At 41.6% G+C, this 11,203-nt stretch overlaps 1 protein-coding gene across 1 annotated transcript; it reads left to right on the top strand.

Annotated features, from left to right (window-relative positions):
- The first annotated feature begins 681 nt into the window (after positions 1-681).
- Positions 682-10,806, top strand: LOC146679601 (stonustoxin subunit alpha-like). The gene is made up of 3 exons (XM_085450257.1): positions 682-852; positions 8,565-8,611; positions 8,760-10,806. Exons 1-3 carry the CDS (start codon positions 797-799, stop codon positions 9,299-9,301), a joined length of 645 nt encoding a protein of 214 aa, XP_085306383.1. The 5' UTR covers positions 682-796; the 3' UTR covers positions 9,302-10,806.
- Positions 10,807-11,203: the final 397 nt, after the last annotated feature.

The following is an 11,203-nucleotide window of genomic DNA, read 5'->3' on the forward strand; positions in this document are numbered from 1 at the left end:
AGAAAGCCTGGGTTAACAGAGAAATGATCATCACTGTGATGATGCTCATCATCTCTGACTGGGATTTGAGGTTTTGTCAAAGCAGCAAAGAAAGCCTGGCTATGTTGGACTGGGTGTGGAAGCAGCTCCCAGTTTGAGTTCAGGAGACAGACGCCCTCTCTACTTTGAAGATCAGCTTCAAACTTTCCTTTTTGATAAAGCTTATAGTTCGAGCTGGATCAGGTGACCCTGAACCATCCCTTAGTTATGCTGCTATAGGCTCAGGCTGTTGGTGGACTTCCCATGATGCTCTGCTTTCTTCTCCCCTCTTTTCACTCCTGATGCTTTTATATGTCACTACTGCATGTCCTTAACTTTTGTCTCTCTGTTTTGTTCTTGTCTCTCTGAGCTCATCTCTTCTCTTTCCCCTCACCCTGCAACCAGTCATGGTAGATGCTCCTCCTGGAGCCTGTTTTCACTGGGAGGATCTTTGTGTCAAAGGGAGTTCTTCTTCCCACCATCACCAAGTGCTGCTCACAGTGGTGGCGGTTACCTTACACTGTTAAACGGCTTCAGATGACTGTTGTTGTCTGTTGGGTATTGTCACTTATAAATAAAGTTACAATGGATGGATAGATGTTATTGTGACAAAGAGAAAACAACTGTTGACAGATAGATTGTTGTTTTGTGTGTTTGCAGTCTGTCAGGATGTCTGATCACAGAGGAAGGCTGTACTTCTCTGGCCTCAGCTCTGAGCTCCAACCCCTCCCATCTGAGAGAGCTGGACCTGAGCTACAATCATCCAGGTCACTCAGGAATGAAGCTGCTGTCGGCTGGACTGAAGGATCCAGGCTGGCGACTGGACACTCTCAGGTATGGAGAGAAAATCTGATAGAGGAGGAAGAGCTGGAAACATTTCCCGTGTCTTTCACTCACTTCCTGTTTGTTTCCTGCAGATGACACATGAACAATCACACATGCAGGAATATTTTCAGGGACAGACACACTAGTCTAGCTGGATAGTTCATGGATATTTATGTAGGGGTCTCCAAGGAGTCTGTTTGCAGGAACATTTAGGTCACAGGTGTACCTGATATAGATGCCAGTGTACCTAATAAAGTGTCAGCTAACATTTGGAAATGGAAGCTTAAATAATGACAAACTGTACATTCACAGCTGAATTCACAATAAATTTGTTCTGAAGTGCACATTTTTCTGTTATTGTTCTCAAACAACAGAATGAGAATGAAATATTGATTCTAACAGGGCCCATAAACAGCATTAGCTTAGCAGCATTAGCTTATCAGAGTTTCTATCATGGTCACAGAAATCTTTAGCAGAGAAAAGTGGCCTACTTAGCAATAACTGCTCAAGTTGTATAAAGAAAGGGAAAACAGTATTAGCATTAGCTGCTAATGGCAGCTTACTTAGCATAAACTCTTCACATCTTTATAATGCAAGGGAAAGGAGTCACTCATGGAAGCCTATTTAGCATTAACGTCTCACATCATTATAAAACAAGAGAAAAGGGTATTAGCATAAGCTACTAATGCTTATTCACCTCAAATTAGCTTTAGCTGCTAATGGTAGCCTACTTAGCATTAACTCCTCACTAATATAATGCTAATTCATATCAAATTAGCATTAGCTGCTCATATTGTTATAAGGAAAGAGAAAACAATATTAGCATTAGCTACTAATAGTTATTCAGCCCTAATTAGAATAAGCCTCTAAAAGCAGCCTACTTAGCATTAACTCCTCACATCGTTGTTACCCAACGGAAAAGAGTATTAGTATTAGCTACTATCATTTTTAATAAGTAAGAGAAAACAGTGTTAGCATTATTGAATAATGCTAATTCACACTAAATTAGAATTACCTATTTACAAGAGCGTACTTAGAATTAGCTGCTCACATTGTTAAAAAGTAAGGGAAAACAGTATTAGTATTAGCACATAATGCTAATTCACGTCAAAGTAGCATTAGTTTTTTAAAAAGATGGACGCCATCATTATGCCATTTATATGGAATTATAAAACACATAGAATAAAAAAAGACCACCTATGCAAACATAGATCCCTTGGTGGACTTACACTACCTAACTTTATGTACTACTACTGGGCATCAAATTTAAGAATAATTTCCCTTCTATTGGATGACACAGCAATACTCCCTAACGGCTTACAGATGGAGCGGGAGGATTGCCTTCCTTACTGTGTTGGTGGAATACTACTCTCTCCTATTCTTTTGACAAACTCATATTACAATTCGAATCCAGTGATTTATAATACCGTACAAATTTGGAGACAAATAATTAAGCACTTCAAATTGAAAAAACTATCAATGTGTACATCCATTACAGCTAACCCCTCTTTCCTTCCATCATGTGTAGACGGAGCTTTCAATATATGGCAGGAATTGGGAATTTGTAAATTAAAAGATTTATACCTAAATGATACTTTTATGTCATTCCAACATTTAAAAGATAGATTTGGATTGCCTCACAGTCATTTTTTTAGATATCTTCAACTAAGAGACTATATCCGTACATACCTGCCACAATTTGAAAACATATCGTCCGATCCTTTGGACAGATGTCTTAGTGATGGAAGGGGGTTTGAACAGAGAATTTCATTATTTTATAATTCAATACAGGAGATGAGTATACCTTCAACTACTTCAATCAAAGAGGAGTGGGAAAAAGATTTTGGGACTCTCCTATCAGAAGATTTCTGGCAGGAGGCCTTACACAACATAAATACGCCTTTTATTAATTCCCGTCACTGTTTAATTCAGTACAAAATTATACACAGACTACACTATTCAAGGGAAAAACTTCACAAAATGTATCCAGAGTGTTCCCCCCTCTGTGAAAAATGCAAGATACACTATGGAAATCTGTTACATTGTTTTGCACTATGTCCAAGGCTTCAGGGTTTTTGGTATGATATTTTTACTTATATGTCTAATATTTTTAAAAGTAAGATTGAACCAAATCCGACAGTAATCATCTTTGGGATTTCCAACGAAACACAAAATTTACAACACTCTCAAAAAAGGTTTATGGCATATGCTTTGATTATTGCAAAGAAATTGATCCTGCAGCTTTGGAAAGGCAATGAGACTCCTGTATTAAAAATGTGGCTTACTGAACTTATAAACACTCTTCACCTTGAAAAAATAAGATATAGTATGAATGACAATGTAAAAGATTTTGAATTAATCTGGCACCCTTTACTTATATACCTTGGGAAAATATAAAACTTTGTTTACTTGTTTCTCTTCCCTTTTGCCGACAGCCGGGGTATTGGGACCCCTTATGGGTGACTGCGGGTTTTTTTTTTTTTTTTTTTTTTTTTTTTTTTTTTTTTTTGTTGGTGTTGTTTAATTATTTGCCTTGTTAGTTTAGAGAAAAAAAGGAGCATAAGCTATGTTATGTCAATTTGTAAAAACTACAATCATGATACTTGCTCTCAATAAAAAATATTTGAAAATAAAGTAGCATTAGTTAATAATGGCAGCCTACTTAGCATTAACTGCTCACTAATATAATGATAATTCACATCAAATTAGCATTAGCTGCTCACATTGTTAAAAGGGAAAACAATATTAGCATTAGCTGCTAATAATTATTCACCTAATTAGAGTTAGCCCCTAATGGCAGCCTAGTTAGCATTAACTCCTGACATCGTTATAATGCAGGGGAAAAGGGTTACCATTATCGGATAATGCTAATTTACATCAAATTAACAATAGTTAATAATGGTAGACTTCGTATCACTAGCTGCTGTCATTCTTACAAAGCAAAGGAAAACAATATGAGCATTAGCTGCTAATGCTTTTTCATCTAAAATTAGCATTAGCAGCTAATGGCAGCCTACTTAGCATTAACTCCTCACTAATATAATGCTAATTCACGTCAAATTAGCATTAGCTGCTAGCATCAGCCTACCTAGCACTAGCTGTTCACATTGTTAAAAGGGAAGAGAAAACGATATTAGCATTAGCTACTAATAATTATTCACCCCTAATTAGAATTAGCCGCTAATGGCAGTATACTTAGCATTAACTCCTCACATTGTTATAATGTAAGGGAAAAGAATTAGCATTATCTAATAATGTTGACCTTGGCCCACTGGAAAAGTTCAGAACTAAAGATTTAGGAGTGTTTCTCGATAGCTCTTTCTCATTTGAGAAACAAATGAATTCTGTTATTAAAACCAGCTGTAAGGTTTATATTGTTGATTGTCATTTATGCTTAGAAATATTTACTCATATATGCTTAGAGTTGTATAATTGATTGCATAATGATAGAGGTTTGATCCTTAGTAGTGTGTAAAGACTCTGTGTGCCTTCCAGAGTGCTCTGGCATGCACACACCACTTGGGGCCATGAGAGAGGTCGTACCCTCTCTTACTGATTTATGGTGTAGGACAGGGGTCTCAAACTCAATTTAGCTGGGGGCCGCTGCAGGCAGAGTCTGGGTGAGGCTGGGCCGCATTAGGTTTTCTACAAGAAAGGCATGGTTAAAAAATTCCAATCTTCTCAAATCTCTTTATTTTTATTTTTTAACACAAAATATGAAAAATAAATAAACAAATTAAGAATTAATAAGAAAATAAATCAATCTGTAATACATAAATAAAACAATAATAAGATATTTTTAGTCAGTGAACTTTTGTGTTTTTTTCAGTCTTCTATATCTGCTGTATTTAGATTGAAATGTCTGTATTAACAGTTCTATAACCTTCTTCTGAACATGAATGGAACACTGGAGAAAATGAACTGTTCTTCTTAACATGGCTTCTCTTGCCTACTCCTTGCTGCTAGAGACCTGGCAGCGTTTCCTCTCGCATAGCCGAGCCAGATTTGGCCTGAGGGAGGAAGCAGTTGCGACCCTCAGTATGTCTTGAAGATGATCATCCATAAGTCTGGACCTGTACTTGGACTTATTGAAGTTCAAAGTGGAGAAGAGCTTTTGGCACAAGTATGTGCTACCAAAAAGGCACATGGTCCGCTTGAACATTCGGGAAAGCCGAGGGAAACTAGGGCTCAAGTCTCTCAAAAATTGTCCAAGCTTGTCTGCTTTTCCACTCACCTCCCTGAACTTTGCTTTGAGTTCAGAGTTGCACTGCAGCTCAATGAGCTCCATTTGAAGCACAGAAGGGGCATCTTGCACATCAAAGGAGAAGGGGTCCGCAAAAATGTGAAAGGTGGCTCTGTGTGTCTTGAAGTCAGCAAATCTGTGATCAAATTCCTCCTGTAGCATCAAAATGACATCAACATACTCGTCAGCACTGAATGGTGTGCCTGCATCCACGAGTGCCTTGCATGCTGGGAAATGGCAAAGGTTTGTCTGAGAGAGCTGAGCTTTCCAGAGCGCCAGTTTTGTGGAGAATGCTCTCACGTTGTCATAGGCAGCACTGACAAGTTGCCCCTGGCCTTGTAACGTCTTGTTCAGTACATTAAGCTCATGTGTCATATCAACAAGAAAAGCTGAGTCCATGAGCCATTTGGGATCAGTTAGCACAGGAACACTAACTCCATCCTTCTCCATGAAGGCTTCACTTCTGCTCTCAACTCAAAAAGTCTCTTTAATACATTTCCCCTGCTGAGCCAACGTACCTCAGTGAAGTCGAGCACATCCCCATATTCTGACTCCATTTCCTCTAAAAAAGCTCAGAACCTTCGGTGCTTTAAGCCCCTGGATCTGATTTGGTTGATGCATTTCACAACAATAGACATCACATTGTCAAACTTCAGGCATTTGCTGCAAAGGACCTGCTGATGGATGATGCAGTGCAGAGCAATGGCCTCCTCCACGCCTTCCTCTTCCAGTTTGTTTTGTGCCACCAGTCCATGTTTCCTCCCTGTCATTGATGGCGCTCCATCTGTTGTTATTCCAACAAACCTCTTCCATGGCAAACCAACATTCTCAATGGCATCACACAGCTTGTAAATATCTGCTGAGCGGTGGTCTGGCCATGCATTGGAATTACTGTGAGCAGCTCCTCCATCACTTCAAAACTGTCATCAACACCACGGACATACATTGGGAGCTGGGCAGTGTCGGTGATGTCTGTGGTCTCATCAAGAGCGACTGAGTATACACTGAAACATTTGGCTTTCTCACACAGTTGGTCATAAATGTCACTTGACAGGTCAGAAATGCGATCTGCTGCGGTGTTGGCAGAAAGGCTGATGTTGCTAAACTGACCTTTCTTTCCCGGACAGACTATATTTGCAGCCTGCAATATGCACTTTTAGACAAATGCACCTTCTGTGAATGGCTTCCCTGCTTTAGCAATCATCTCACTAACCACGTGGCTCCGACTGCTGCATTATTCTCTTTGGTTGCTTTCTTGGAGAAATCTTGCTGCCTCAGTAGATCTGTTTTAAGACTGGCAACCCGGTTCGCTCTCTCGTCTCCCTGGTATTTTGCATCCAGCTCAGCATGTCTAGTTGTGTAATGACGTTTCAAATTGTATTCCTTGTGCAGCGCAACTTTCTCTGTGCAAATAAGACAGGTCGGGGTGCCCCTGTGCTCAACAAAGAAATATTGCATTTCCCACTTTTCCTGAAATTGTCGGTGCTCATCACCAACCTTTCTCTTCACCGCAGGCTTTGAAAAAGACATGTTTGGGGCTGTGTGACATTTATAATTCTACTTGGTGTCACTGTCGCATTGAAGGTTCAATCAAGCGTTTAGCCGACGGACGGGGAACGTCTCATCGCGTAGAGAACGTCATTTCTGCTGCTTTTTCTTGCAACCGTAGCACGGCGATCGGCAGATAAAAAGCCGGTAGCAGTCTCCTTTGTTTTTACGCTCGATGTTCATGTCTTTCATGATGACACGAACACCGTGGCGTTTGCAGATGGTAGAAAGTGCAGGGATAGCGAGCGCAAAAAAGGCGACTGCTCACGGCGCCGGGCTGTTGTTACAGGAGAAAGAAGCGGAAATGACACCGTGACATATAACAAATAACATCAGCTGTTTCTGATGTTAGTTGTTTTGACTGCTTTTACATTATATTGAAATATATGTAATGTTCATGTTTGCTGCAATGCAAACGCAGTGATGCAAATAAAAACATCGAGCCACAAATTACGGTGCGACCCTATAATTAGTCCGGGTTACCGGGGACTGTTGTTGCCGATGAACAGGTGTCGCTATGTGACTGCAGACTAAATTGGGCTGCATTGAGTTCATGACTTTTCTTTTATCCCGCCGCCTACGCATCACTGTGAGAGTTAATATGAGATCTCTCTCTGTGGAAAAATAACTTTAAATCCCACTGACGTGTGTATAAATCTATATACGTATAATGTCCCGCTGGGCAGCAACTTAAAAAAACAACTTTTTTTGAAGTGTTGTGAACGCAGCGCGCTGGGGCGAATGTCGGCGTTTGCCCAATAGAAAGGAGGAAGCCAGCCAGGCACAGGAAAGAAAGAAACACTCCAGGGCAACGCTGCTGGAACTTTGACTCATTGAGAAATGTTTCCCTGCTTGCATCAAGCCCGGCTGGTGTCCCCTGAGATCCATATCCCACCCTGATTGGTGGGTTAATTCAGCTCCGCCCACAACACTGTAAAGTGTCATACATTATCAAACTAACATTACATTTTCATATTAAGGTGGGGCCAAAAACTATCGTCCTGCGGGCCGCAATTGGCCCACGGGCCACAAGTTTGAGACCCCTGGTGTAGGAGGACACCTACTCTGTGTCTGGTTAAGTATAAGAGCCCTTTGTTAGGGGGACCGCTGGACTCTTAGCACCAGCTTTGGGGTCACAGGGTCACATCTGGAACACACACACACACACACACACACAGACACACACACAGACACACACTATGCACAGACTGGTACTCTTTGTTCATACCTGTGTAAGACGTCATAATGAACTTGTGCATATTCATGTAAGCTCAATAAAGAGCAGTGTTACGAGGGAGCAGACGAGAGCGACTGAGGTCAAGTGAAGGAACGGCGCTGTCACAGTTCTCTCCCTCATCAATTGTCTGGTTCCAGCGGTGGGTCTGTGCTAGACGACCCATCACCAGCTTTTTCCACTGGTTACCAGTACGTGGTAGAATCCACTTCCAGATCTGGTTGTCTTTAAATCTGTGAATGGATTGGCTCCATCTTATCTCTCTTTAACAAAAGAATCCAAGTGGAGCCCTCAGGTCTGCAGATAAGCAGCTTCTGACCAGAACTAGACGTAAAAACAGAGGTGAGCTTTATCGATGGCTGCAGCCAAACTCTGGAACAGTCGCCCTTCACATCAGGTCGTCACCAACACTGGACATTTTTAAAAGCCGGTTGGAAACACATTTGTACTCTGTAGCTTTCAATCCTGACCAGTCTTTATAGTCATTACTGTGTATGTTTCCTATTTTCTCTCTACTCTGTGCAGCACTTTGGCTCAAGCTGTTTTTAAATGTGCTGATAAATAAATGTAGATTTCTTTGAATAAAACAGTGGAGCCGAGCTTTGAGCTCAGTGTGTAACAGTGTGTGTGTGAGAGCCATGTAATGTCCATGTGTGCATGCTGACTGTGCTGCTCTGACCCCCCTCCTCCTTTCAGGGTGGAGCCTGCTGGAGTCCGATGGTTGAGACCAGGTCTGAGGAAGTGTAAGTGTGTTTTTAATGGGATTCATGAAAACAAAGCAGCACACATTCAACCATCTTCATCATGTCAGGAGTCATCATCAAAGTGTCAATCAATGAACAGATGATGGATCAATAACTGCAGCTGGATTGTGTTTGTTCTCTCCATCAGATTCCTGTCAACTCACAATCGACACAAACACAGTGAACACAGAGCTCCAACTGTCTGACAACAACAGGAAGGTGACACGTGTGTGGGAGGTTCAGTCATATCCTGATCATCCAGACAGATTTGATGGTTGGGAACAGCTGCTGTGTAGAAATGGTCTGACTGGTCGCTGTTACTGGGAGGTCGAGTGGAGAGGAAACGTTTTTATATCAGTGAGTTACAGAAGCATCAGAAGGAAAGGAGACAGTTATGACTGTTTGTTTGGAAACAATGATCAGTCCTGGAGTCTGTACTGTGATTATAATGGTCCTCGTTATGTTAGGCACAATAACAGAGTAACATCCATCTCCTCCTCCTCCTCCTCCTCCTCCTCTGTCTCTAACAGAGCAGCAGTGTATGTGGACTGTCCTGCTGGCACTCTGTCCTTCTACAGAGTCTCCTCTGACACTCTGATCCACCTCCACACCTTCAACACCACATTCACTCAAACTCTTTATCCTGGGTTTACAGTCTGGACTCCTGGTGGCTCAGTGTCCCTGTGCTGAGTGGAGTGTAAAGAGTGTCTCCTGTTACAGAAACACTCTGACTGTTGAACAGATAGTTCAGTCTGTACATGTCTGTCTCTTTCACTCACAAACACGTTTTCAGATTCATGGATTCAATCAGTTGATGTTTGAAACTCTTCTAAATGATTCCTTGTAAACTTCTTCAGTCACAAACAAACAGGAAGTGATGTCACATGTGTTCCTGTCCACACAGCAGAATGAGTCTATTGCTGACAGTGATGTACAAACAGAGTGAGCATTTCTGAGGCCCAAAATAAACTGAGTAGTTCACTGAATGAACAATGGACTGTGAGCTCAGTTCCTTCATCATTAGTATGGATTATATATGTATATGTATTATATTAGTATCATATATATCAGGTGCTGCTGCTTTCAGTCATTGTGCAAATGTGCTGTTTGTAAGCTTGTAAAGCTGCAGTCAGCTGAGACTGAAGAAGTCACCTGATCAGTGAGCAAACGTTTCTGAAAACGTCCAGATGAACAGAATCAACCTTTTGGGATCAGCCAGCAATGCAGCATCATTGTTGTTCAGCTTCAGAGGTTTGCAGGAATGAACTGATGACCAGAAACAGCTGCAAAGTCCAAGAAAATACCAGCTGGAGTTCAGCTGCATTTGAAGAAGTCAAAGAAAAGTAAGGATGGCAAAGGGCGACGTTTTCTTCCAAAGAGCTGCAAACATGGTCGACGCCTCATTAGAAGAATCATCTGGACATTTGTGAGGAACTCTAACCAAGAAAGCAACGTCACACAGATCCAACAGACAGTTTCCATGACTGCAAGTGTTGAGTGGAAAAATGCTACATTGCATTATTGCATCCTCTCACCACAGGAGGCGCTGTTGGCACCACTGATTGCTGATCAGCTGTTCTCTGATGATCTGATTGATACTGTGAATAACGGGACTCACTGAACTCTGTGACACAGTGAAGATTACAGAGTTTAACTTCACCCTTTAAGACTGACCACAGAACCAAGTCCGCCAGAGCTTTTGTTATATTTTTACATGCTGTGGAGCCATTTGTGGGAGCATTTCAAGTTGCTATACATCAATACAACTGTTATAGCCCTAATTTTAATAATATGTATGCATTAAGTCCATAGTAACTACATAAACTGCAAAAAAACCTCTGCTCATCCATCTCTGTGTGTATCAGGATACATTTGGTTCATAATACACAGAAAAATCAGAGTTATTACCTGTAATAAATGTGAAAGATTCCTGCAGTGATAACCAGGCAGGACTGAAACACATCCAAGCTGTCACCACGGTAACAGCACCGCCCATCCACAGGTGAGGGGAGGAGCAAAAAGAGGGACTTTGACCATTTTATACTAAAAACACTCAACTAATGTTTCTAATATGAAACAAATAAGCCCACATTAATGTGAGCGTTTATTAAATAATAATAATGATGATTTCCTCCTGATCTCATTTCCACAGCAGAGAAAACTGTGGTGTATATTGAGGTGGAGGGTGTGGTCTGTGGCTCAGGTGTAGAGTGAGGGTGGGGTGCACCACAGCAGCATGCTGGGACTGCTGAGGGTGGAGGAGGGAGTGATGATGACATCAGAGCTGCAGCACAGAGACCAGTGAACACACAGTCTGTTCATCTTTGCATAGATACAATATACAGCACAATATTGAATGACAGACACGCTGTGGGAGCTTCCACAGATACACTGACGTCAGCATCCAGAGTCCTCCTGCTGCTCCCCCCTCAGAGCCCCGTGATCAGCACCAACACATTCAGTTAGATGACAGAGTCCAGCTGCAGCTAGAATCAGCTCCCCTCTGTGAACAACAGCACAGCGTCAGTGTTTCACACTCAGTGAAAGGAGGAAACAGCAGAAGAACACCATGTGTGCTACGTTTCCCAGGAC

Source organism: Copadichromis virginalis, unplaced genomic scaffold (assembly GCF_057382275.1).
Source record: "Copadichromis virginalis isolate Kocher_CV1m ecotype Utaka unplaced genomic scaffold, C_Virginalis_male_GT1.1 unmapped_scaffold_1, whole genome shotgun sequence".
In the NCBI taxonomy this organism is placed as follows: Eukaryota; Metazoa; Chordata; class Actinopteri; order Cichliformes; family Cichlidae; genus Copadichromis; species Copadichromis virginalis.